The following is a 26733-nucleotide window of genomic DNA, read 5'->3' on the forward strand; positions in this document are numbered from 1 at the left end:
ATATCTGAAGTTTGAGTCAGTTATTTTTTGAGCTATAAATATTGGTCTGATACTTCATGGAAAAAGTCTCTCTTGATGGCGTATACTACACAGTTCGTCCCTTGAGAATCAGCTGGTTCTATGTCCACTTTTTGCAGAAATGGAGTTAAGCATATCAGGACATTCTAAAACCATTTAAGTTTATGTCCCAAAGTTCTTAGCTCCAAGCTGAACATGTACACGCACTCACACCTAGAAACATTTAGTTCTATGTCCTGAGTGGCGCTCGTTTCAAATCAGGTAGTTCTATGTCCAAGAGGACCCAATCAGGGGCCATACCTGGATCATGTGACATTCGCTCAAAAAAGATGTATGCTCAGAAAATACATGGAGGGGGTCTCAAATTAACTGAGACATGTTTATTTTATTCCGTTGATGCCTAAGTAAGGCATTTTGATACTGGTGAAAGTTTGAAATGATTGGTCTGAACAGGGCTATCATGTAAATAGTTTTGTTTAATGTTTGTTCAGAGTAGTTCAGTGTTCAAATTTGGCATTTTTAGACGGAGTCAGGTCTGAGAAGGTGGCTCATTGATAAACTTGTGTATTTGATAGTCATTTTATATTTGAGTGTATGAGGCATTTTGACACAAATTTTGGCATTTCTGGATCAGTTTTATTTTTCATCCTTTCATTCTTTCATACTAGATTTTGGTCAAGTGGTGAATATTGTCCCGGCCTCAGGTTCAAGTGAGAATTTGGCTCATTTACAGACTGTGTTGTATACTTTTTTTCTAAATTTTTTTTTTAAATTTTTTTATGTTATAGATTCTGGTCAAGTGGGCAATGTTGTCCGGTGTCAGGTTCAAATGAGAATGTGGCTCATTCATTGACTTTTATCTATGAGTGTATGAAGAATTTTCAGTACTCATCAATCCTCAATCTTAAAAAGGTCGTTCATGGTGTTCCACATCATTTGCCTACATTCCACAACTAATTATCCTGCCTTTAAGGATTGAAGTATGGCTGGAAGATGGTTGTTTGCCATGAAAACTGAGTTAACACAATTTACTCAGGTACTCCAGGTGTCCTCACACGTTTATTCACCATTCTACCTTTAATGAAAAAGGATAGATGTGCTCATTTTAGTTGTCAACCTAAAATAAATGTGGATTGGAAAACACTAGCAAAGGATGTTTTTTTATGTTGCATTTTGTGACATCAGTATAAAATACATGTAATCACTGACTAAAACAGTCTTAGTTTGTTCAGAACTTTTTTTAAAAACAACTCTGGTGGACATAGAACTTCCTGATTTCGATCATCAGTGACACCTGTAAAGGCACCAGGTCCCATGTTGGACATAACACATGCTGACCAGGGGCAACTTACATACCTTGGAATCAGAAAGTTCTATGTCCATTTTTAACTTCTTATATCCCTAAACCTATGGAGATTTAGAACATGTTAACAATATGTTTAGGGTATCTTCCACAGTCAGCACTACTCCACACAAAAAGATGACTGATAACTCTCCAAATATCAGAGATCAGACAGGTGAAATTTTCAAACTCCGTTTTCTCAAAATGAGGAAAAGTGGACATAGAACCAGCTGATTCTCAAGGGACGAGTTACCTTCAATTTAGCACTGTTATTAAAATGTTGTGAATACCACAAAAAAAGCAGACACGTGATATCAACAGTTTAATACGCTTTATAAATATGTTTCCAACCAGCTGGATATGCCCTAATAGCGGCATAAAAGCAAAATATCTTTGAAAAATAATATCACATCTTGTTTTTTTTTCTTTTTTATCTTACACAGGTGTGTCTTCAAAACTACAAAAAAATCATTCAAATATTATTTTCCAAAGAGGTAGTTCAACCTTTTTTGGTAAACTTCACTGGTTTTTGCATTTAGTGACCAATGTATTAAGCCTAGTAATATCTTTAATCGTTTCCTCCCCAAACTGCTATTTCTAAGCAGGTGAAAAGATTCAACACAGCATCATCAGATAGTACCCAGACTCTCTCACCAATGTGAAGGCCACAGATACCAAGTTGGAGTACTTAATGCTCAGCAGTGTTACACATTGTACACCTTTAAACAGTGGCATTGACTAAGGTATATTTATGCAAATTCAGTGTAAAAAGCAAAGAGGAGGAGACTGATTGAATGTTGTACACTAAGTACAAAATAATATGATTGTAAGAGGCCTATATAAAATATATAGTACAGTACATAAGGTTGGAATTAAAATATTTTTACCTGTTTTCATAAAATGATTGGGACAATGTGATTTATTCTTGATAGATAAAGTAAAATGGAGACTCAATATGTCATAAATGCAGCTGGTCAAAGGTGATACTGATGTGTATGAATTGGAAGAAAAAGAGGAGTGTGTCTGAAAACAAAATGATTTTAACTTTACAGGCAACAGCATATAACAGAGAGATTCAGTAGTTTTGTTTTTAGGTCATGTAGTCAGTTTGTGCGTCAGTGTGTGTGTTAAATAGTCATCCCTCTTAACCAATATTAAATATGTTAATCAAAGTCATCTATAAACATGAAAATGTGCACTACAAAACTTGATGAGAAGGTTCTTTCCTCATTGCACTTGTTGGGTAACTTGATGTGACTTTCTGATTTTACTAGTAGAGGCTGGTGGCTCCCATGAGCCAGTCATGGGTGCACAGAAAGAAGAGTCCGACAGAAAATTAGCACAATCGCCGTTCTACATGATTTCCAGAGCGGCTCATGTATGCTGTCCTGATTTCCACATCTCTATTGATCATCACCACAGAATTAGGTTTTCTGTATTTGCAAATCCTGGATTCTCTCTGAGGTTCCAGTAATTTCCATTTGTCAGCCATACATCCCGTCCACAGGAGTCTTTGGCTTTTCTGGAGAAGAAAATAATAATTTAGAAAGATTTAAACAGCTGCTCTTTATGAAGGAACATGTTGGAAGAACCTCAAAAAACAGAAGAATGTTGCATACTGTATCAGCAATACAGGCAAATAAAAATCTACATTCAGGAAAATAACTTTATTTAGGAGAGAGATGCTGTAATAATCTATGGCTATTAAATCATTATAGTTGATAGGCTCTTTAAAATACATAGTATGAGACATTTTCCTGAAATGAACTTACTTAAAAAATCGTGGAACATGCTCTTCACCCTTTTTGGCAAGCTCTTTCCTCCGTTCCCTCTGAAGTTCTTCTATGTCATCTTTTTTTCTGTCTGACTCATCTACCTTCCCCTCTTCAAGCATTCTGTTAAAAAATAACAAAAAAAATCAGATGGGACCTGTTATTAACTAAAAGTTCTCTGTCTTTAGGAGTTTTTTCAATGGTTTGTGTTCCTGCTGACCTTTGGTCTGGGCGTAAGCGGGTGTCCGTAGGGGGAAGGAGAGGTATCAGGTCTGGGGGGAGTTCATTCATCTCCATGGCAAAGGTGGAGAAACCATAGTAGAGGAGATAATCCTTTGGCTGGGGATCTGTGGGGTGACACAAACCTCTAAGGTGAACCACTGCACAAACGTGACAGTCAGCTTTTGAGGATTAGCAACAGGAGTATTTGATTACTGGGGTTTAGCTTCCTTAAAAACTTAGCCTCATTGTAAATCTGTACAGTGAAGAGCACAATCACATCAACACAATGTATTTATTTGTTAAAAAGTGTGGCGGACCAAGTGATGTAATTTGAAGTAGTGGAACTTGTGATCCTTTTACCATTTCCTGTTTACACTAATTTTGTAAAACAGAAAATAGATAAATACATGCTAAAAAAATTTTTTTGAAAATTACCATTTCCTCTGCATAAGTTTCACTATAATGAACTAAACCATGACCATAATCTCATGCAAGTCTTAAAACTATACAAAGGGAATCTAAGTAAACAAGACAAAAACATTAAAGTCAACTATGGTTAGCTAAAGGTTAAAAGCCTAAAGGTTAACTCACTTTATTATCCCTGTTGGGAAATTCAGTATGCATTTTACCCATGCTGTTACACACATAGCTAGCATTAGCATTAGCATTAGCACTAAGCGCCTTCAGTGGTAGTGAGGTGCCATTGAAGGTGCTTGGTGACCAACTCCAGATCTTCATCAGTTTCTTGCTCAAAGTCCCTGATATTAGAATTAACCAATATATTCTAGTTTTTAAATGTTTAAAGTATATCAACCTGTGCCCTTAGTACCTGTGTGACCTCCTGTTTCAACACTGTCTTGACTTCCTACAAAATTATCAGCCCTGCCCATTGTCTTGGATGGATTTTCCTCCATTTTTTACATTATCTCCCTGTTTCAATTTCTCCCACAGTGTTTCTTTACTGACTTACACATTACACATCCTATGTTTTAATCAGTCCACAGCACAACTAGTGTGGTAAGCGTCAATGTGTTATTCCATGTTAAACATTATGTTGCCTCATATGTTGACATGTTCCTTTTGAATTTCCTTACACAATTCACAGATGGTACTTGGATCAAATTGTCTTGATCCAGAAGCAACAAAGTATGTCCAAATCATGATACTGCCACAGTGAGATTTAGATTTTATATGGGAATGCAGTGTTAAGTCACTTCTACTTGTGTTAATCCATCCACTGAAACTTCTCTAAACAGCATTCTGGCTTGTGCACATTGTGTTAAGGATGTACATGTTGGGCAGTAATGGCATCTTCATTGCAACTATTCCAAGTGCACACATGAATATCATATACTAGAAAAGTATCACACACAAAAAGTTGCAGTAAGGTGGTGATGAAGGGAAATAGAAAAAGTGTTGCTTTTCCCCATATGCCTTTCTCTTTTGTTTTATTTGATGATATCCCAGTTGTCAGGCCATCTTCAAAAACAATATTTTTTTTATTATTATTATTCTAAAAGATCACATTTCTGCTCTGATGATCCCTTGGTAGAATGACTTCCTTGCATAGGGTTGCTGTCTAGTTGCTGCATGATCCACTATTTGTTGAGTTTTAACTGGATGGGATGGATGTCATACTTGAAGATGTTATCAAATCAAATAAAAGAGAAAGCTGTAAGGAACAATTGTGCAACACTACTCTCAGGATTCATGAACACTGATATTAGCCACAGCAACACAGACTATTAGTTTCCTAAACTCATTACATGTCTTGCTCTTGATGTGATCCTTATTGGTTGACCACTAGGAGGGGATCAATAGTGTTGAATATTCTCAATTTACAGCATACACACTCTATATTATGGTTATCTGATGGAGTCCAAACTCTTTAAATAGTCATCTGATAAAATAAAATAGCAATAAAATAGTAATTTTGCTACTCACAGATAATTAAGGTTGAATATTTTCCACAATAAACACATATATTTTGCTGAAGTTCAATTTTTCGATTCCATTTATCTAGTTTTAGAAGATCTGATCTTGTTTTAGGGTGTATTTACGCAGAAAGGGAGAAATTCCAAATCTGACACAAACTTTGAAGCACCACTGATCATTGACCCTCTTGGTCCATCTCGCAGATATACACAAGAGTAAGCACTTAGCAAACCAGTCTTAAGTCTTATATGGTGAATTTGTGTACTTACTTGGCTTCCAAATACATTTTGGAGTTGGCAAAGTGTCGCAGAAGATGCCTTCATGCCACAAACCCCCAAACCGGTGAATAACACTCCCACTTTGGTCCAGCACTGTTCCCTGCACCTCATTCTTGTTTGTATCCGAACCCCAGTAACGAGACTATCAAAAAAATATATATAGTTTTAGGAGAAAGCACATTTTACAAAAGAAATGTTCAAATATGTACATAATTGGAAGTGCATTTATTTTTAAGATTAAAAATATGTGTACAGTCAAAACATGCATTTTACAAGGAAACATCATTCATCTACCTTGACAAATGTAATTTTGCAGGTGCAGACATCGCTGTTAAGGTTTCGAATAGTGACCTCTCCATAATGCTCCAGATAGCGCTGCTGACTGAGGACGTTATGGATGCAGGTCACAACCTTGTTCCACTCATAGTGATCTCCATACCTGGACAAAATACAATGGATAGAGAGAGTCATTATGCTTTATTCAGCAAATTGCAATTGTGAAAAATAAATACCGCATTACTTATTCATAACACAATGTGGTGGCTTTGACAGTCAATTAAAGTCAGGTCATTAGTATTAAATATGGACAGAGTGGTTTAGGTTTGTAAAGTTCAAGGTTCCAGTTTGGATGTGTGTATTCATTACCTTGGAAGAGTGACATTCACCATTCCTGTGGGCAGAATCTCCAGTGACTTTCCCCAGAACTTGTTTTTCCATCTCTGGTCTGTTTTAGTGAAATAAGAAGGTCTAATGTAAGAGTTCAGGAGGTGGTAATAAGTTGCTCTTGATGAGAACAATCAACAGAAATGAGGCACATAAAGTTTGTAGAGCAGTAAGACTTGACTGTCCAACTTGAGATGCTACAAAAGAAAACAACAGGAGTCTTGCTTCCAGGTCATTAAAAATAACTACATAACCAATTAGAATCTAAAAGTCAAACTGAGGTAAATGTTTGTGAAACACAGAGGCAGATTCATCAATTAGATTATTAGATTATGTCATAAACATGTAAATACTAACACTACAAAATACAAATATGTACATAATTCAAACTGCACATGTATTTTGTACTTATTAAATGAATCATATGTATCAATTTATTCCATCTACATGAATGAACTTGACCTGTAAACCCTACAATGGTATATATACAAAGATATTTTATGGCCAAAACATCAATATACAAGATTCTGTTTCTCAAGAAAATGAGTATTACCTTGCCAGAAAGAGAAGTTATCAGAGTCAGCATGACAGGCTGAGATGGGTGGATGGTGGCAGACCTGGAAAAGGAAAACAGAGCAGCGTTGAATGAAAAAAAAAAAAATTTTTGAACACTATCATTTGCAAATTTGTCATTATCTTTTCTTATATTGCTTATCCTTTGAAGGATATTAATTCTAATCTCAGAGGAAGACATCAAATTTCCATCACTGCAAATAAATGCTTAATATAATTTTTACAGCACAATTACTCCAATTTTATTGAGGCAATAAATCGCATGATAGTGACTCATTAAGGTTTGTGAGCTCAGCTGTACAATTAAAAAACTGTTTAATTGATCTTAGTTGACATGGGGGGGTTGATTAATGGTTAAATTATAATTTCTCATTAATTTATTTCAAGCAGTAGTGGAAGCTCAACCTGGTATAAGCCATGAATGAGCAAACAAACGAGAGATACCCAAGTGAAACATAATTACTGATTTTTTTCTGTCGATGTAGAATTTCACAGTGAAGGTCCTCTTGGGGTTTACCTGCTCACTGATGAATTGGAAGCCTCTGTCCTCTCTAATACACTCAAAGGTCTCCCCCAGCACCGGGTTAAAGGGTTTGTAGCGGTTTCTGAACGTTGCAGTGGAGTATCCAGAAATGGCAAAGGCAGCGATATAAACCTGTAAACGATAACACAGCAAAGTAGAACTACTTAATTATGAGTTTAAAGACTCCTTATGGATGGATGGATGGATGGATGGATGGATTAGCAGATCAACTAATTACACTTTTTAGAGACGTTTAAATTTTAATACATGTAAAGGCTTAATTAAACCCACTACATCAACGTCATTACCATAAATAACATATACACCCTTGGCCATGAAGTTGGAATAAAATATTTTTACCAGTGCTAAGTCCCTCTCATGAAATGATTGTGCCATGTGATTTATACTTGATAGATAAAGTGTAACTGGGACTTATGTATCAGTTTGTAATCACTGAACCTGGTCAAAGGTGATTACTGATGGGTAGAAATAAGGGTAAAAGAGGAATGTGTCTGAAAATTAAATTATTCCATCTTTATAGGCAACACTGTGTCTCTGGATAACCTCACCATCCTCTGGTAGGGGTCTGGTGTATCATTGGCCGTGTCCAGCAGGTCACTGTACTCCAGTTCCTCACACAGCCTCTGCAGCAGATTAACTGGCTCATTGAGAGCAGCAGGCATAGACACTCGAGCCAAGTCTTTACCTAAAATTAAAAAAAAAAAAAAAAAGCACAAAAACCTGTAATGTGTCTGTAAAAGGCCAGAAAGAAATTTTGAAAAAAACATTTCAAGGACATATTAAAACTATTTATGTTCAGGAACAAAGGCTGTAGCACATTTTTCCTATGTTTAGCAGAGTATGACTTCAACAGTGTAAGTTTAAGTTCACATCTTTACCTATATTGTTGTAAAGGATTGCCATCAGACCCACGTGGCTGTTGTCTGGACAATGAGCAGGCAGTGTCGTTCGACGTCCAGTACTTTTAGGAACGACACTGTTGGGAGTCCTGGAAATACTGGCACGGTACTTGCGGGTAGCGGATACTGTAATAACAGAAAGTGCTGTTCTGACCATAGCATAAAACATGTTTTAAAATGACAGTTGATGTAATATCTGCTTTCTCCATCAAAAAATTAATAAAACATCATGTTTACAGCCAAGGTTATGTATTAAAGTTAGATCCAGTTTATATTCAGAGATCGTTATTAGTGTTATATCATTTCATTCTAATGAAAAACCTGCAAGGAACGTTAAACTGTATAAGTCAGCAAAAATGTAGTATTAACCACTGACATTTTACATAATATAGTTTTAATGATATGAAATTATGCAACAAGTGGAGGATAAAGATTTTCTTAACATTTGGATATTTAAGAGTTGTTTCGGATTTCATTCATTCACTAATTCATTCATTATCTGGTCCACTTAATCATCAGGAAGGTTGTTGCTACAGCCTATCTCAGCCACCATCAGGTGAAGGCAGGGTACACACTGCCTGTGTCACCAGTTCATCACTGGGCTGACATATAGAGATGAAAATGGACAGAGACAAAATAACACTCACACCAACGGGCAATTTAGAGTGACCAATTCATTCCTCTTGAGGTGTATGTCTGTGGACGATGAGAGGAAGCTGGAGTATCCAGAAAGTACCCATGCAGAGATGGTGAGAACATGCAAACTCCACACAGGCCGTCCACTGGCCAACGCTGGGATTGAACCCAGGACCTTTTGGCTGTGAGGCAACAATTCATTTTTTTGTTTGAAAGGTTCTACTAGATGGGCACTGCTGGAACAAACAGCCAGTATAACATATCTCAGTCACATTTTATGTCTGTAGCAGTATGTATTACTGTTAGAGCTGTTTAACTTGCAGCCTAACTACCTATAGGTTAGAGTTGTGGTCCACTTAAAATGAGTGACTATGCCAGTGGTTCCCAACCTTTTTTGGCTCGTGACCCTATTTTGACGTCACAAATTTTTGGCAACCCCAGACATTCAAAATGGAGACTATTTTTTGTTGAAATTAATTTGTTCAGTCAGTTGAGCTGGTATTTACTAGGCTGTAATTAATACTGAACAAACAATAACTCAAACTATGAATTATGAAAGAGCTGAAGCATCTTAAACTAGCAACAATGAACATTTGAAAGATAAGCAGTACCACAGTAGTTCAGAGTTACAAACATACATACATTAAAAGTAATTTAGTAATTTTTTTTTTATCAATTACTAGAAATTTCAGGCGACCCCAAGGTTGAAAAACACTGGACTAAGCTGTTTGTTCACCCACCATGTCCTTCTTCTGGTTCAGAATTGGTGGTGCTTCCGTCACTTAGTCCCGATTCATCTGACACCTCAGAGGAGCTGCCACAAAGAATGTCATCGCTGGCGTCAAAGTATTCAGCAGCTGAATCTGCTACTGAGGGAGCCCCATGGGATGAATGTCTAGCAGTTGCAGGCTTTAAAGGAGGAAAAAGTTAGAGGGAAAGGAATCAGTGAATACACAAAGGAAATGGTGCCAGGGAACAAAGATGACAGGTGAGGCATCAGTCTTACCTCACATAAAGTGTTAGACATGTGGATGTTATTAGCCTCCCAAACTTCCTGAAGCTTCTGCCGCTCCTGGGAAAGAGTCTCATGCACTGACTTCAGGGATGCAAGTACTGATGGGAGATATATGAGAGAGAGGTTGCATGGGGATTTGGATGCACACATGACCCTGTAGGTGTAAAACTAAAAGCGTTTATTCTCTGTGGATCTCACTTTCTGTCAGACTTGTCATATTTAATAAAAAAGGAAAAGAGTAAAACTGAAAATAAAGTTGTTAATTGAAAAAAGAATAAACACAAAAAAGATGCAAAATAATAGAATAAAAAAATGGGATATGAATTAAAACATATTCAATACTATGAAATCACTTTTCACTTTTTACCCCATTATAATTACCAGAAATGAGGACCCATGGAATTTTATTTAGATTTTTTTTCTAGGAGTGGATATTCAACTGATCATTTAGTCTAAAGTGTGTGTTACAAATTCTCTTCAAAACATAAAAAAGAAAGAAACATCCAACATCTCGACATTTAATTTGAAACTCTGTCTTTTTTATTGTGTATTTGATGTCATGCACCCTTTCATCTTACCATTTTTAGCCTCTACAGATTAAGGCTTTCCTCATAAGATCTGAAAAACTAAATTACTAAAAACTAAAGTAAAAGTACTAAATTCATCAAAATAAAAATACAAGTACTTCTGGCTTTTTGAAATTAACTGAAATAAACATGGAAATCTAGACAGCTATACTAACTCTACTTCATATAGGTAGTATCTGTAGTACATTCAGTTTATGTTTATATATTTGCATTTCTAACCTCTTACGGACATGGCACAGATGTCCTGCTGAATTTTCTTTCCCTCTGGTGATAAGACATTGGGAGGGGACAGCTGGGAGTATACATAGTCAGGGATGGAAGGGACGGATGTACCGAGGTGAGGCGCACTGCTCAGGTGGCTCGAGGACAGCTGTGAATGTAACAGAGGAGGCAAAAATATGATTGAACAGAAGTTGAATGATTCTTCTCATTACAGTTTAGGTGTGTCCTAGTTTACAAAACCAGTACACAGTACACAAAATGTTGCTTACAATATGTCCATTCAATTAAATAATGGTGTGTAAAATGTAATATGGACCACAAATACACTAACTTCATGTGTTCAGTAAATACAAGTAATAATACAATAGCAATTCTAAACAGAAGACAATCATCACTACTGTTATTGATTATACCTGTACATGTCCTCCACTCAAAACTAAAGAGATAAACCAACAAAGAGTGAAGACTACAGACACAACTACTGTCCTGATTTACATCTTTCTACTCATCTAATAAAAGATGGATCATAACACAACACTCTTGGTTTTCCAGTGGAAACCTTAATTAATAATTAACTTATTTGCTTCAATTGTAAAATAGTTTTTTTTTGTTAACTAACAAAGAAAACCATCAGTGCTGTGTAACTCCCCTCCACTGAGACTACCTGGTAGGACTAATACAAATACTACTCTATCTGTTAAGATGATAACTGAGAACTACTGATCTAACATTGAAACTGAATGTAACTGATGTAATTTAATTAGATTTGAATCTAATTAAAACATAATGCAAGTCTGTGTCTTTTGTATTGACTTAATAACATCATGGCTATGCTCAGTTAACTGGAAAACAATTCACATTATGACATTTTGATTGTTTTGTGCATAAAAAATTAGACATCTCTGAAAAATGCTCAAGGCTGAAAATATTATTCATAGCAAACCAAACAGAAAACCTTAACCTATATTTTTTGCCCACTGATAACTCACCGATTTAGTAATCCCACGAATAGGCTTTGGATTAGAGAAAGGTCCCACAATGTTACTGTAGGGTTCCAATATTAAATATGCACAGCCAGTATGTTCAAAAATGACCAATAATAGAAACGAAGTAGGATTCAGGTACAAAAAAAAAAAAAAAAAAAACGAGTAGAAATCAGAACTAAGGGTTTTTTTGTTTGCATATCTCTGACAAAACCCCAGTAAGAAACTGTAATAGACCATCTTACCATTCCTAGGGCCTCGACTCTGGAGAGTGTGCGAGAGTGTCCCCACATTTTTGCTGGTCTTTGCTTTTTTGGTTTCTCAAGCGAAAGATTCTGTGTAGGAAAAGGAGAAATATTGCAGAATAAAGCAAAGATTCTGCCTGCTGAGTTACTGCTTCATTAAATGGCTAAATTAAACACTAGGTCCTAAAAGAGTCCTCTACCTGTATGCTGATGATGCGCTGCAGATCTCCATTAGTGAAAGCTTGGCCAGCCTCCAGTGCCTGCAGCCTCTGGATCATACGGTTTAACTCAGAAAGGTCCAAATGGCAACGGTTCAGCTCTGGATAAAAACAGTACGGCAAATTTAATTTACACTTTGTTCAGGACATAATTCCACAAAGATTAGGCATTTACATCCACACATCTTCCTCCATACATATCTATATCTATATCTATATCTATATCTATATCTATATCTATATCTATATCTATATCTATGCAAAGCAGGTTGGTAGCATCTGGCTCATGCTGCAGCCTCTAGATGGTTTTAGTGGCAGCTTCATACTTCAAGCTTCTGTAGTATTTTTGTCAGCAGTCTATAGACAGTATACAAGGAGTATATACAGGTGCTATGTAGGCAGAGAGCATACAGACAGTATACAGGTAGTATAGAGACAAGTATGAAGCATATAAAGTACAGGCATTATGTACCCAGCAAATATAGATGATATACAGGCAATTTATGCAGTACACAGGGAGCATATAGCTACAAGTACTATATAGGCCAGGGGTATTCAAATCTGGTCCTCGAGAGCCGGTATCCTGCATGTTTTAGATAATTCCCTCTTCCAGCACACCAGGTTCAATTAATGATCAGCTCATCATCAAGCACTGCACAAGCCTGATAACGATACAATGACTTCCAGATGTGATGGAAGAGGGAAATATCTAAAACATGTAGGAAACCGGCCCTCGAGGATCGGATTTGAATACCCCTGATATAGGCAGTATGTAGGGAGTATATAGGCAATATGTAGGCACATTATAGGCAGGATATCTAGACAATATAGTGGTATTATATAGGCAGTATATGTAGAAAATATATGGACATTATATAGGCAGTATACAAGTATTATAAAGACAGTATACAGGAAATATATAGGCACAATATAGGCAGGATATATAAACAATATACAGGCATATATGGGCAGTATGTAGGGATTATGTACGTAGACTGTTGCTCAGAACGTTTGAATAACATATTTTTACCTCTTTTCTGAAATGAATTTGACAATGTGATATATTCTTGATAGATAAAGTGTAACTGGGACTAAGTATGTAATCATTGCACTTGGTCACAGGTGATTACTGATGTGTATAAATAGGAATAAAAAGAGGAATGTGGCTGAAAAAAAAATTATTCCAACTTTATGGGCAACAGTGTAGTATACAGAGAGCATATGCAATATACAGGCACTGTAAGGACATGCTAATGCTAATTGCTCATTTTTATGCTAGGTGATGTGTGCATTAGGATGGGTAAAATGTAGAGAACACATTTCTCTACAGATATAATAAAGACAGTTAACCTTTAATGTGTAAATATACAGAGCTCTGAGACAGAGGTCTTCACATTCATATAAACCATTCTCCTTCTTTTTTCTCCATTCTGTACCTTGAACACAGCTCTCTGGGTCATGAGTTTGCTGCAGCCAGGCAGATACTTTACTGTTGACCGCTGTGTTAGCTGAGGGGAGCATCCGTGATGCTGCAGCTGTACCTGAAGTGCACTGAAATATGAAAAAAAAAAAAATGGAATTAACTTTAAGTCAGGTATTCCTGAGACTTGGTATGCGCATAGATTTAAATGCAAGTGTTTATTATTCACCAAATCTCCATTTATCTGTGCAGCTGTGACGTTGTGGGAAAGCGTCTGGAGGAAGCCACTGTGAACATGAGCTGCCTCATTCTTCTTGTACAAGCGGTGTGCTTGTAACTTAGTCACCCAAATGTAGAAGAGTTCATGGGTTTTTGCCTTGGTGAGACAACATAGCGTCATTCCATTCCAGTTCCAAACTGAAATGACTGTAATTCAATTAAGGTGTTGAATTGTTGAACAGTACAAGCACACTGAACAGTTACCTTCATATGATAGAGAATGTCTCCTGCATCCAGGTCAATCCGGTTAGATTTTTTGTTTATTGAAATAACAGCAAGGCTAACATCTAGTGAGCCCTGGACTCTTCCCCTGGACACCTGATGGACAAATAAGCCTTGTAGAAGTGTTTTCACAAAAGACTATATCTGTTATCAGATTTATTCAGTACTTACATCTTGCTGATTTTTGGAATAGCGCAAAATTCCTGCTTCTAAGATGAAATACCGCTGAAATAGAGGTCAAACATCCTCCTTTTAACAAACTCACAAAGTGGCTTGATATATGACAAAGTCTAGCATTTTGTTGTGCAACATAACGGACAGTGTGAATGCATGTCTCACCTTATGCCAGCCTTTCAGAGGCCATTTCCTTCTTTTCTGCAGGTATCCTTCACAAATACCTGGTGTGGTAATTTCCTGAAGATTTTCACTCACTGTGTGCATTTCATGAAGATCATCGATCACCTCCCAATCTTTTATGATCTGTGAACAACATCAACCAAAGAAAGCTTTGCTGTTTGGCTGTTACAAGTTTCTGTGTTGTGCTTCTCAAAATGAAGAAAAATACCCTGTACTTTTAGGATTACTGTTATTGTTGGCATCCCATAATAATGATTCATGGCAGGGAAACCTTTTACTCATACAAGACAGTCAGACCAGATCATATGTGCCATCCTGACGAACTCGATTTTGTTGTAACATCACTACAAAGAGGCCCATTTATGTTATTAATTCCTTGACACTTAGAACATACTTCCAGTATTTTAATTCATGTTTCTATCATTAATTGTTTGGCAGTTGGTCCAGATGGAGTGATGTGCTTTCAGCAATAATAAAGTAGATTATAATATCGGATGGCGTATGAATGTTCAAATATAGTGGATTTAGAAATGAAAATATGCTCTCAGTTCTGGGTTGGCAAGGAATGTATCATGCTGATAATTATTAATTAAACCATTCTTTTTCCGTTGTAACATGTACTGTGAAAATAAAATGCTAACCAGTAAAAAAAATTAAAAATAAACCTATAAAGAATCAAATAAAAACATCTAAAATCCATAAGATAAAAGGGCTAAAATAAATTCTAAAAAATACAAGCACAAATGCACACACAACTGCACATTCTCATCAGTTACTGATAAGCACCACATGTGATTTTTGTAGAGCAATAACTGAAAATGGGCCAAGATATGGTTCCGATCTACCTTGTGTAAAAATCTGAAGTCAAAATGTCCTATAGATTTTGGGTCACAGAAGCATTAAGATACAAGCCTGATTGTAAACATGTTGCAGTGGTAGCTACACTGAATTCTGTCTAAAACAACCTGAAAAACTTAAAATGTAGACAACACTGTCCCGTCCCATAATCTCCTTGTTCAATTTGACAATAACATCTCATGACTCACTTGTCTGGAGTGGCGTGATGAGAGAGTGCTACTGCTCCGAGAGTGGGATGTCTTGTTCCACGCTGGTGACGTCTTCTCCAGACCACTCGCCAATGACTGACTGCGGTTGAGGGAAACTCCATAGGAATCCATTTTGGAGAGCTCACCTCAGACTCCTATTTGTGTTGTGATTGGCTGGTATCTCCTCTTCAGTCTGCCATAAGCCCCCTGCCATGTGAAGAGATGAAAGTCTGGTCATGGGAGGATCAGAGTACCCAGGTACACAGGTTTACATCTAATAATGTAGGGTAGTTTTCTGAACGGCATTTTCAAGAATGGACAGAGAAACTTAGAGAAAGATGTGGCAATAGAATAATTATTTTCAGCACTGATAATTATTTTTGATAAACTGTTGTTCATAAAATGACACAATATGTCATAATATGCATAGCACATTACATTATATACAGTCTGAAACCCAGAAGAGCAGTAAAAAGAAAATCAGACTCATTTTAATTTGGTATTGGGGAATGAATCTATCACCTAATGCTAATAATGTTTTAAGTCCTAGTTTATCCTTGTCGTCGACATTCAACAGCTGCAACAGCTGATGTCCCAAGATTACTGCACAGGCAGGACACCAAAGTGAGAGTGGTAGACTCCTTAGAGCAGGAGATGATAAAAGACTGTGTAATCCAGTTACCTAACAGAGGTGAGACCTGAGCTCCAGGTATAAGGCTTTGACGTTCCAGGCACTACCTGGATCCTGAGCTTTTCACTGAACATTTAAACTGAAGAATGAGTACAAAAAATAGATAATAAAGAATAAGCACAATTAAAGTAAGAAATCCTGAACCCAGCATGAACAAATATTTCCTAAATTATCATTTTGTTTAAAATCCCAGTTGGCTGTTCACAAATTTAGAAGACTATATCTTTGCTAATACTTTTTGTGGTTAGATCATCACTGATACTTCTGAGTACTTTGAGATTTAGGGGGTGGTTTATAATCTACACCTTTCTGTGTCCAATCTGACACAACAGCATTAAATAAACAATATCATTCTGACCACTGTTAGGAAGACTTTGGAGGTTGTGTCTAAGAGGTTACAAGAGGACTCATAAAATAATAACAACTGTGCTCATATATTGCTGTGTGGTGATACAACATAGATTTTCAGTTATATAAAACCTAATCTTAAAGATAAAACACCAAAAACAAGTGTCTGGACATATCTACATTATGCATATTTTGTCCTTTTTGGTGAATGTGGCAGAAACATGGGCTGACTTCACTGCAGAGGATAGTGCAGGCTTTGCCCAAGCCGCTATGTGACACGATGGACGATACAGTCTCCAAGTAGAGGATTAACAACCTCTGCTTAATTGGTTTTTCAGGGGATGTTTTTAGCATCTTGTCACTTGTGCGTTGACTGACAGATCAAGAAAGGGAACAGTGACACAACAAGAGCATGATGTTGTCCTTAGTCACAACAGTTACTTATCTATGTAAAGTCAATGCATTTCTCTATATACATTACTTCAGCTATGATTATCCTGAAAACTCAAAGGAAGGAAAATTATATTTAGCTGTATAGAAATGTACTTGTTACAAATGAAACCTGTAGCAGCTGCAGGAGTGCATGCAGGGAAAAGATTTTTGAGGATGAATGCTTTCATGGAGACTTTTTGGAAGAAAGATTAACTGCTCCATTGTATCATATTGTCACCTATTATGAGAACGCCATGCAGTGGAAAAATACAGCAGCTTACACTAACCATAAAAAGACAGGTTGATTATTTTCTTACGGTTTTCCCTCCCCTCTAAGGCCAAGCCAAGCAGGGTTTGTTATTATGTAAGTGCAGCAGAGGATGAGAGGAACTGACCTCAGTGATGGAAGCGTACGGTGGAAACAGGATGAAAGGATTTGCAGGTTTCTGAGCTTGCCTACTCAAAGAGGCGCACACAGAGTACTCTGCATGTTAGGATTATTTTTTTTATTTCATTACTAAATAGATAAATAAATAAATAAATAAAAACTGTATTTACCAGATCCAGCTATACGAAAACAAATCACTATTTTCGATCCAAATCATAAAATTGAGCTCTTGCTTTTTTGTAACGTTAAATCCTGTTGAATGTGTTATTTTTAATATTATTGGTTTTCCATTAAGACTATTTTCAACTATTAAAAGCTATTTTGCTCTGTTTTTTTTTTTTTTTTTTTTTTTTTTTTTGTAAATCCTACAGGTGAGTCTTGATCCCATGTTCCATCACACGACTCTAACCCGAGTAAATACACATATAAAAGGAAAAATCTAATATTTCTGATGTTGTTTTGCATTTAATAACATTTTCAGCTGTATATTTTCTGAAGCCATGTTTACAGCTATTAAAAACTTACTTTAGATTCACCTCCGAGTCGCATCGTCTACTGCGCGTCTTCAAATCATAAATCCAACAAATACCTCCGTGTGATATTGAAGAAAATTGTAGAGAAAAAAAGTGTCGACGGAAGAAAAAATATATATACAAAAAGACAAACTACATGTTAAATTCACTAATAATGTCTTATTCTGACGGAGTCCTCTGCAGTGGCCGTGGCCTCCCTCCTGGTGGGTGACATGAGCACCCTCCAAATCCAAGGAGAGCTGTGCGTCGCAGGCAGCGTGCGCAATGTGCGCAATGTGTCCTGGGCATTATCCGCATTAACTGGAATTACTCAGTGTCTAGCTGGGATGTAGTGGAGGGTAAATCCAGCCAGCCTACACTGACTCTGCACAGCTAATTTACTTGTATTTATTTGGGGATGAGGTGGTTAAATAGGACTATTTCACACAAAGCATATGATAAAACATGCCTTCTGTAAAGGTGAAAGTGTGCTTTTATAGCTCTTTATATTTATGCAGGCGTCTACTACTTCTATTTTACATTACTAACACAATGCACAGGAATCTTGTAATAACATGTAATTTTTGCTGCTTATGTACAAATACAATTATTTCCTGAAATTATGCATAACATTTTTTTACTCAATACCATCCAAAAGTTGGCAACTTTAGACTGAGTTTTGAATAATAAAAAACTTATTTGACATGCTTTACTTTGCAGAAATATGGGCTGAAATGAGATCCCGAGTAATGTCTATTATGTCCTGCTTTTCTGAGACAAACTGACCCAGATTAACAAGCTGTAATCTGTAGATTAATGTATCAGGATCCATGACCACTTGTGTTTATTTATCCTGGTGCAGTTCATGATGCTACTTATGCCTTCACACATTTCTGACACTCCTGCTGCTATACTGTGTTGAATATCTGAGGGTTTTAATGAGAAAAAATTTGACACAAATGAATGCAGGTTAACAAAGAATATATTGTCCAAATCATTATGGTCATTGTGCAGCAGGATGAGACTGATACAGTCATCAGAAAAGCTCTTGAATGCAACAAAAGGAAGACACGAAAAACCAAAAGAGTTTACAACTTTAATTTATGCATGACAGTATCATTAAATTTACATAGTATTGAGTATTGTTCCTCCAAGAATTCCACTGCATGAAGCATGAAACCAAAAATGTCTACAAACTGCACTCACAGAATCTGCAGTTGGGTGGATGTAGACTGTAAAACGTTGTTTAAATCAGTGACAGACCTTTCAGCTCAAACAACAGAAAAAAGATCGAGAACAAAAGTCCCATTCCTGCATCCATCTACAGTCTCTCATTCCATGTAGTTGCAACCGTGCTGATCAACAGTGTCCATAAAATCCTGCAGGATGAAGTTCTACGAAGCGGCCTCTGCCTGGGGAGCCCCCTCTGTGCTGTCCGTGCTTTGCTGCTTGATGTACTGTTGGAGTAGGGCTGAGAGGTGGGCCGGGTGCCTTTGGAGCATGACAGCCGTTTGGGAAGTAAGCATGGTAAGACCGCTGATGAGCTCACCCTGGACTGTGGTCACTGATGGCAGCTTGGAGTAGCTCATCAGCCCCTGTATGCTCAGTAACGTGTCCTCTATGCAGGCTCCTGTTAAGGTGAGAGGACAAATAAGATATGCAGGGAATGTCAAGTGAAAGACCTCAGTCAATCAAATCAAAGCATTTGCTCCCATCACATTATAGAAGCAGAGCATTGAGCTCACAAGAGAGACATGTTGGACTGTTTCCACATTTAAACCAGGACTTTTGCATTGTGATGAGTAATTGTTTAATCACTACCTTTATCAAAATACAAAAATTTTGAAAATTACAACTTCTCAAATGTGAAAACCTGGTTGTTAATGGAGCAAACAAATTTTCTTTTACTGTTAGTCATTTAAAAGATGAGTGAATGTATAAACTGAATGACATATTGGCTGAACGAAGGACTTTTTTTAGAGATCATTTCACAGGGTATAATGAGGAGGGAATCATAGAATAATTCATGATTAACCAGTACGTTATCCACAATGTTTTCATGATAAAGCAATTTTGCTGCATGTGATACCATGATTACATGATGTTTGTGTAAGAGGAAAAAAAAAAAACACTCCTAAAAAGGCAAAACAAAGAGGTTACTTACTGTATTTATTCAGTATTTATTTATTCATTGTGGTGTCAATTTCTCAGAATTTGACAAATGAAAAAGAGTTTCAGCTTTGTACCATCTATATGACAAGTGCTGTTTGGGACTTTTGTGTCCATGTACCCCATGACTTTAATTTAAAAAAAATAATGATGAAAAAAGAAATCTATATTTGGTGCCAGATAATGCATTGTAAAAGGATCCTATATATTTAACATTTTAAAGTTCTGAGTTTTTTCAATCATAAATTTCCAGACAATTGTCTGTTCAGCATTTGGGTACACATAGTAATATGTTTAAGTAAATGATCTTTTAAAAATTTTACTTGCTTTTCTTACTTGCTGCTAAACAGATTTTCATTGTTCCTATAACAATAACAATAAAGATCTATTCTATTTTCTTTTCAATACATGCTGTGGTCAATCTTTGGTCTCAGGTTGGGTAGTGACTCTGGATACAGTGGAAGCTTTGGTTAAAATAACTATTATCCTCAGAGCTTTTTTGAATTTCCACATTCCACATGTTGGAGATGTCAAACACTGTTACAAAGAGTTTGCATTGATTTTTCTTTTCCCATTTGGAATCATTAGCCAACCAGGTCTTACGTGACTGTCACATTCATACACACAAAGTTGAAAGACAGTTACCCAGACAAAGAGACAGCTCTGCAGTAGTTCTGGGCATGTGTTCAGTCACGTTATCCTTATTACTGTGCATTCAACCACATGTAGATCACTCTAACCTGCAGTTTATGACTCAGTGGTGAATATTTAGCATACCTGGTTCAATTTGTTTATAGAAATTATGGATTTTAGATTTTAACCTGGGAACACATATTCTGTTTTGTTTGTTCCATATTCTCCACACCTGGAAGCTGCTCAACTAGTGACAAACCAAATACTGTATTTTTCTTTGTGTGTTTGGTTTCAAAATGATTAAACTACAATCCTTAATTATACAGTTTTTGCCCTGTGGTAGAAACATAAAACTTACCAAGGAGTGTCATCTGTGGACTGGCCCTCAGTGTAGTCAGCATCTCCTTCACCTTTGGATTTTTACTAACAAGTAGAACTGTTGGACCGAAGAACAGAGGAGCCATGTTGCTGTAAACACTGTCATTTAAAAATGATTGCATTATCTGAAAGAAAGCAAAAGGACAGAGGGATTGTCAGTATTTCCAACAAAATATAAATTTGTGTAGAAAACAATGTGATGACTAATAACAGCCTAGTTATTGGCCAGTAAAAATTATGCTACATTTAACATGCTACATTTTAATTTTTCAATCAGCCTGAAAGATTGTGGCATATCAAGTAAAACGTAAATCAGATACTTCCTTGACAAACTGCTGAAAAACTTCAATTCTTAAATTCTCAGAGGGCAGTGGATTTTTGTGAAACTGCTCATGGTATGACATCTAATTTTCACCTGGTTAGGGAAGAACTTGATCATGATCCCATGCTTATGAAGTCTGTTCTTGAGAATCATCAGGTCTTCAGAATTGCTACCGTTGTTCTGGGCCACAGCAATCATCTTAAAATCCTGGAATAAATTCTTCAATTGCCTCTTCTTAAGTAGTATCAGCCCACTCTCCTGATGGATCAGAAAAGAGAATAAGTGGCTTACAGTATAGGACCAGCATTTATTTTATGCATGTTTATCACTGACCTACAGCGGAATAAGTTAAAAGTGAAATTCGACACATAAATGGAAACTTAAAATTAAATGTAAAGGTAGTCACTGGTCACTTGCAAATATACCACTCCAAGGTAATGAATACATAAAACCAAGATTTCCTGAAGAACATGCTGTGAAAACCACGTATAAGTAAACAGTAAACTATGAAGACCTCAAAAACAAAGGCCTGCTTCATCTTAGTGAGACTCCACTTTCAAGCACATTCAAGGGCACATACAGATACACATATTCAGTCAGAAGGGGGAGAATTTTAAACTCAGTTAAGTTGAAAAATAAACACTGGATTATTGCAAACATCCAAATCAAACACATTTGGAGACATGCTTTTTACTCGACAGCAAAAAGTGATATAAACTGTAATTCTAAAAAGAATGCAAAACTGTGAGACAAAAGCATGGCAAGTAGAAATATGGTTTCCCTCAAACAGTACTTAAGTTAAAGTAATTATATTACACTATGCTATTGATGTGAAATTAAAATTTAAATATTATGAACCCACTGTTATGAGATCAGAGTGGACTGCAGATGGGAAAAGAATAAGATTGTGATGAATGAACATCCACCGTAAATTACCTCCTGGACTTGTCTGGTCTGTGATGGATAGGCTCCTGGAGGGGCTGCAGGTTTAGGAGGAATGTACTTTGTAACAGCCATCAGTTTTTGTTTGGTGATGTGCATAGGCTTTCTATGGCGGGTCACAGCCTTCGAGCCGTGCCGTACACTCTGCGTCAGGGGCAGCCATCCTGGTAAAAAAGACACAAAATGAGTGAACTCCATATAGTCTGCTAATATCTGGTAATAAACACGCCCAATGTGCTATGCTAGCACCGGCTTATTCACTAATAACGTGCTACTAGAGGGAATAATTGCTATTACAGTCAGAGAGTCACACATAAACAGCCATCTGTAATATCAAGTACTGAAAACTGACGTTAAATTACAAATAATTGCTCAATATTACCTTGTTTCGGCAGCAATTTTCCACACAAGGTCGCCGCCATCTTTGACGGGAAAGCACTACAGGAAGTTGTCATAGCGCATCCGTGTGCAGTTTTAATTATATTTTTTTTCCTAATCGCATTTTAGCACATGCATTCCTATATTTACGATTGAAAGTAGCTAAATGTTGCAAAATAATATTTATGAAATTATCACCATAATCTTTTCTTTGTTACAAAACCTTTTCATAATAGTTTACGTAATGCGTGCTTACGTCATACGCTGTTTAACAACCATGAGGCGCATACTCAGTAGAAATTTATTGAGCAGTATTAGTTTATTTGGCAGAAATCTCCAACCTTGTACCTCTGTGGCAGTGGGTCAACGAAGCGTCATTTCCAGGCTTTTCTGCACAACATCAACGGGCACAAGTATGGACCTGAGTGACATGAGAAAAAAATACAAAGGGGATGAGGAGGTGAGCAGCATTTTTAGATACTCAAGTTATTTTTGACAGGTGAGAGGTGTAACTCAAACCCTTCACTCAGTTTTGTGCGGTGACGTTGGAGTGAGTGTTTGTTAAGTCCAGCCTGGTTTGTCCTAATACATGTGGAGCAAGCGATTCCATGCTCTCCAGATGTTTCAGACGTGCTTTGGGAACGTAATGGCCCAAGACAGCAATATAGAAATGCTCAAACGGACCCCGAATAGGTCAAGGGCAAACGCATCGTCTCCAATATTCAGTATAATTTAACAGAGGTTGTCACTCTTTGAGAACCTGCAGGAAATGTACTCGATGTGCAGCAATATGTTCCTCATACCAATGCATCAGTATGTCATTTCTATATTTTAGTTCTTAATAAAATGATCATCGCTCTCTTCTGCTAAAACAGTCACACATGAAGAAACATAGAGACAAAAATACAAGTTGTTTTGCCTAATGGTCTTGCGCAAATAGACTTTACTAATGTGCAATCTCACCGTTGTCTTTAAATGTTTTCTGTTTATTTTTATTGTTTTGTCTACAGTGCTTTGAGGAGAACCAGTTGGCCTCTCTGGACCCAATCAAGCAATTCGGAAACTGGTTTGATGAAGCTACAAAGTGCCCAGAAATCGGAGAGGCAAATGCAATGTGCATAGCCACTGCCACTAAGTAAGTAGTACTACCACCTACATCCAACATCTCAGTTCTTATTTGCTTTCCTGGCTTTTCTAAACATAAACATTTTGACTGTCAACTTAGGGATGGACGTCCATCTGCTCGTATGGTCCTGCTGAAGGGTTACAGCAATGACGGTTTCCGCTTCTTTACAAATTACGAAAGCCGAAAGGGTGGTGAATTGGTTAGTGAGTATATACAGTAGTTTGTCTAATTCAGGCCTGCATCATGTCAGTCATACTAACTGTTCTTTGTTCACAGGAGAGTAATCCATATGCATGCCTGGTTTTCTACTGGGAACCCATAAACAGACAGGTACATGCACAACATCTGTCTCATCAGTTTGTCCAAGATATGAGAATGAATTTTCATTGTTTTATAATACTGTGTGCAGATTCGCATTGAAGGCAACGTGGAGAGAATCCCATTTCAGAACTCCTGTGACTATTTCCATTCTCGACCAAAGAGCAGTCAGATTGGAGCTGTTGTGAGCAGACAAAGCACTCCAGTTCCTAATAGAGATGTAAGTGACAAAACTATGTTTTTTGACAGTAATATTTATTGATTTTACACTCACAACAACTCAAATCCCAATGCCTAAATCAGGGGTGGGCAACTCCCATCCTCAAGGGCCAGAATCCTGCATGTTTTAGATCAGGGATGGCCAACCCTGGTCCTGGAGAGCCACTATCCTGTATGTTTTAGATGTTTCCCTCTTCCAGCACACCTGACGGTTGTTATCAGGCTTCTGCTTGATGATAGGATTATCATTTGAATCAGGTGTATCGGAAGAGGGATACATCTAAAACATGCAGGATAGTGGCTCTCCAGGACCAGGGATGGCAACCCCTGTTTTAGACAGTTCCCTCTTCCAGCACACCTGGAAGCCATTACATCGTTACCAGGCTTGTGCAGAGCTTGATGATGAGTTGATCATTAATTGAACCAGGTGTGCTGGAAGAGGGAAATATCTAAAACATGCAGGATACAGGCCCTCGAGGACCGGGGTTGCCTACCCCTGCCCTAAACAATGGCAAAAGGCAAAGGAGCCATAATATTCATGTCTTAAAGTTCTGCATACAAACCCATCAGGTAATGCATAAACGTTTTCCAAATCGGTTTCATCCTGACCTGAAGTAGGTGCTTCGATGTCTTCAGTTTTAAAGTAATAACACACTTGACATGCAACAACCAAACTTATGTCAATTTCCTTTACCTTAAGCTTACAAGAAAATCGCAATGTATAAATAACTGAAGAACATCTGTCCACAACATTTGAAACTTCCTATACTCTCATATACAATGAAATATGGAACCTTTTTTTTGTTTGTTCTATATATGATGCATGTGTCGTAAATGTAGAGGTTCAATTGTTATTTCAGAGGAGTAATGTTGGCTCTTATTAATCATTTGTGAAAATAGTTTGGGTTCAGGCTGAAAGACTTGCTACCACCTGTGCCAAAAACCATATTATTTTTTTTGTAAATTATACACTGTAAATGGCTTGATTTCTTTTTTTCAGTATCTAAGACAGAAAAATGCAGAACTGGAAGAGAAGTACAAGGATTGTGAAGTGCCTATGCCCGATTATTGGTAAGCACTGTTTTGTTTTTATTTGTAAGATTTCATAGTCTGCTGATGTACTAAGTGTCCGTTGTTGTCTTAACCTACAGGGGTGGCTATATCGTCAAACCATACCTGATAGAGTTTTGGCAGGGTCAAACCAACAGACTTCACGACCGCATTGTCTTCACCAAAGTGAAAAATGAAGAGGAGCTGGGAGAGTTTCAGCATCCTGCAGAGAATGGCTGGGCATACCAGCGTCTGTCTCCATGAAAAGGACAGAAAATATTCACTCTTGCAGCCATGGACATATATAGTTATCTAGAGAAAAACCTTTTCTTTAATTGAAAAAGAGACTATCAATGCCTGATTTGCAGTAAGCACCCAGATAATGATGGAAAATATATGATGTTGATTAAAGAGGTGCTGCTGTATGAAGGATGATCTACAAGCCAAACATCAATGTGCTGTTTATTCATCCTCACCTTAGTTAATTAACGTCAGCAATGTCTGAATTAACTGTACAACTTGACATTTTCCATGCAGTATGAATTCAGAAATGACTTTGTGTATTACAGTTTACACATAGTGACACAGCAGATCAAACTCCACTTGGTCTTGTTAAATAATGACCGACAGTAAAGTTATACAACAATCACTGAAACCTCTGGGATGTGAAAACTGTTGTAATGTTAAAAGCACAGTACTGTCAGTGCTTACAGTCATAGTGGTACTACATTTTGTCTCCATTGGTGTAACTTTATCTGTACAAGTTGCACTGAAATTCCCTATAAGCATGAAAAGTCATGTAGTTTCAACATGGAGTCATTGTAGCAGTCTTAAATCTGTCCACAGTAAATCCAGTTGCCTTTTAATAATGAGGTTAAAAGAGCTGAGGATGTTGATTGTGCCAATTTTGTGATGTGTATCGTCTAAGACTTGTACTGTTGAGAAGGAATTTAAGTGGTTGTTGTTGAATAAAGCTAGTAATAAATTTTTAATTTTTAACCTTTCGTTTTTTTTTTACCACCAGATGGCAGTAATGAGACTTGTGAAAGCAATGTTTGAAAATGAGAAAAGACTTTGTGCAGGACAGAAAAGGGAAACAGAAGTAGGGGTAGCAAGAAGATGAGTAATTTCTTGACATATATCTGCAGCTAAGCGTTGAAATAAATGAATGCAGTTTGCTGAATTTTAAAATGTAAAGCATTGTTATTATATGTCTGTGTCTCCAGTGTCTATGAAGCAGCAAACTTGACCAGGTTACCCACAGGAATGATTTCACTAGAAATAGATGCAAAATCACTTACAGTTTAAGTCAAATTTTAGATCATGTATTCTGTGGCATAAACAACAAATG

The 26733-nt window shown here is 37.0% G+C and overlaps 3 protein-coding genes across 4 annotated transcripts; 1 reads left to right on the forward strand and 2 right to left on the reverse strand.

Annotated features, from left to right (window-relative positions):
• Positions 1-1669: 1669 nt before the first annotated feature.
• osbpl7 (oxysterol binding protein-like 7) lies at positions 1670-18115 on the reverse strand. Of its 2 annotated transcripts, XM_030122684.1 has the most exons (23): positions 17861-18115; positions 15477-15683; positions 14413-14553; positions 14245-14298; positions 14056-14169; positions 13802-13948; positions 13589-13703; positions 12135-12253; positions 11935-12024; positions 11696-11719; positions 10704-10854; positions 9889-9995; positions 9623-9791; positions 8226-8372; positions 7896-8032; positions 7321-7458; positions 6784-6847; positions 6213-6291; positions 5862-6006; positions 5559-5709; positions 3353-3479; positions 3133-3255; positions 1670-2882 (listed from the first exon to the last, which is right to left on the reverse strand). In XM_030122684.1, the coding sequence occupies exons 2-23, from the start codon at positions 15606-15608 to the stop codon at positions 2774-2776; spliced, it is 2583 nt and encodes an 860-aa protein (XP_029978544.1). In that variant the 5' UTR covers positions 15609-15683; positions 17861-18115; the 3' UTR covers positions 1670-2773. The 2 variants fall into 2 exon arrangements, with proteins under 2 accessions (XP_029978544.1, XP_029978545.1); XM_030122685.1 differs by lacking the exon at positions 11696-11719.
• Positions 18116-19219: 1104 nt separating this feature from the next.
• Positions 19220-22778, reverse strand: mrpl10 (mitochondrial ribosomal protein L10). The gene is made up of 5 exons (XM_030122688.1): positions 22674-22778; positions 22286-22455; positions 21443-21607; positions 21008-21152; positions 19220-19477 (listed from the first exon to the last, which is right to left on the reverse strand). Exons 1-5 carry the CDS (start codon positions 22744-22746, stop codon positions 19242-19244), a joined length of 789 nt encoding a protein of 262 aa, XP_029978548.1. The 5' UTR covers positions 22747-22778; the 3' UTR covers positions 19220-19241.
• A 167-nt stretch (positions 22779-22945) lies between these two features.
• On the forward strand, positions 22946-26384 carry pnpo (pyridoxamine 5'-phosphate oxidase). Its single transcript, XM_030122330.1, has 7 exons — positions 22946-23129; positions 23680-23804; positions 23895-23994; positions 24072-24125; positions 24205-24333; positions 25333-25403; positions 25484-26384. The coding sequence occupies exons 1-7, from the start codon at positions 22947-22949 to the stop codon at positions 25644-25646; spliced, it is 825 nt and encodes a 274-aa protein (XP_029978190.1). The 5' UTR covers position 22946; the 3' UTR covers positions 25647-26384.
• Positions 26385-26733: the final 349 nt, after the last annotated feature.

This window comes from Sphaeramia orbicularis, chromosome 19 (assembly GCF_902148855.1).
Source record: "Sphaeramia orbicularis chromosome 19, fSphaOr1.1, whole genome shotgun sequence".
Lineage (NCBI taxonomy): Eukaryota > Metazoa > Chordata > Actinopteri > Kurtiformes > Apogonidae > Sphaeramia > Sphaeramia orbicularis.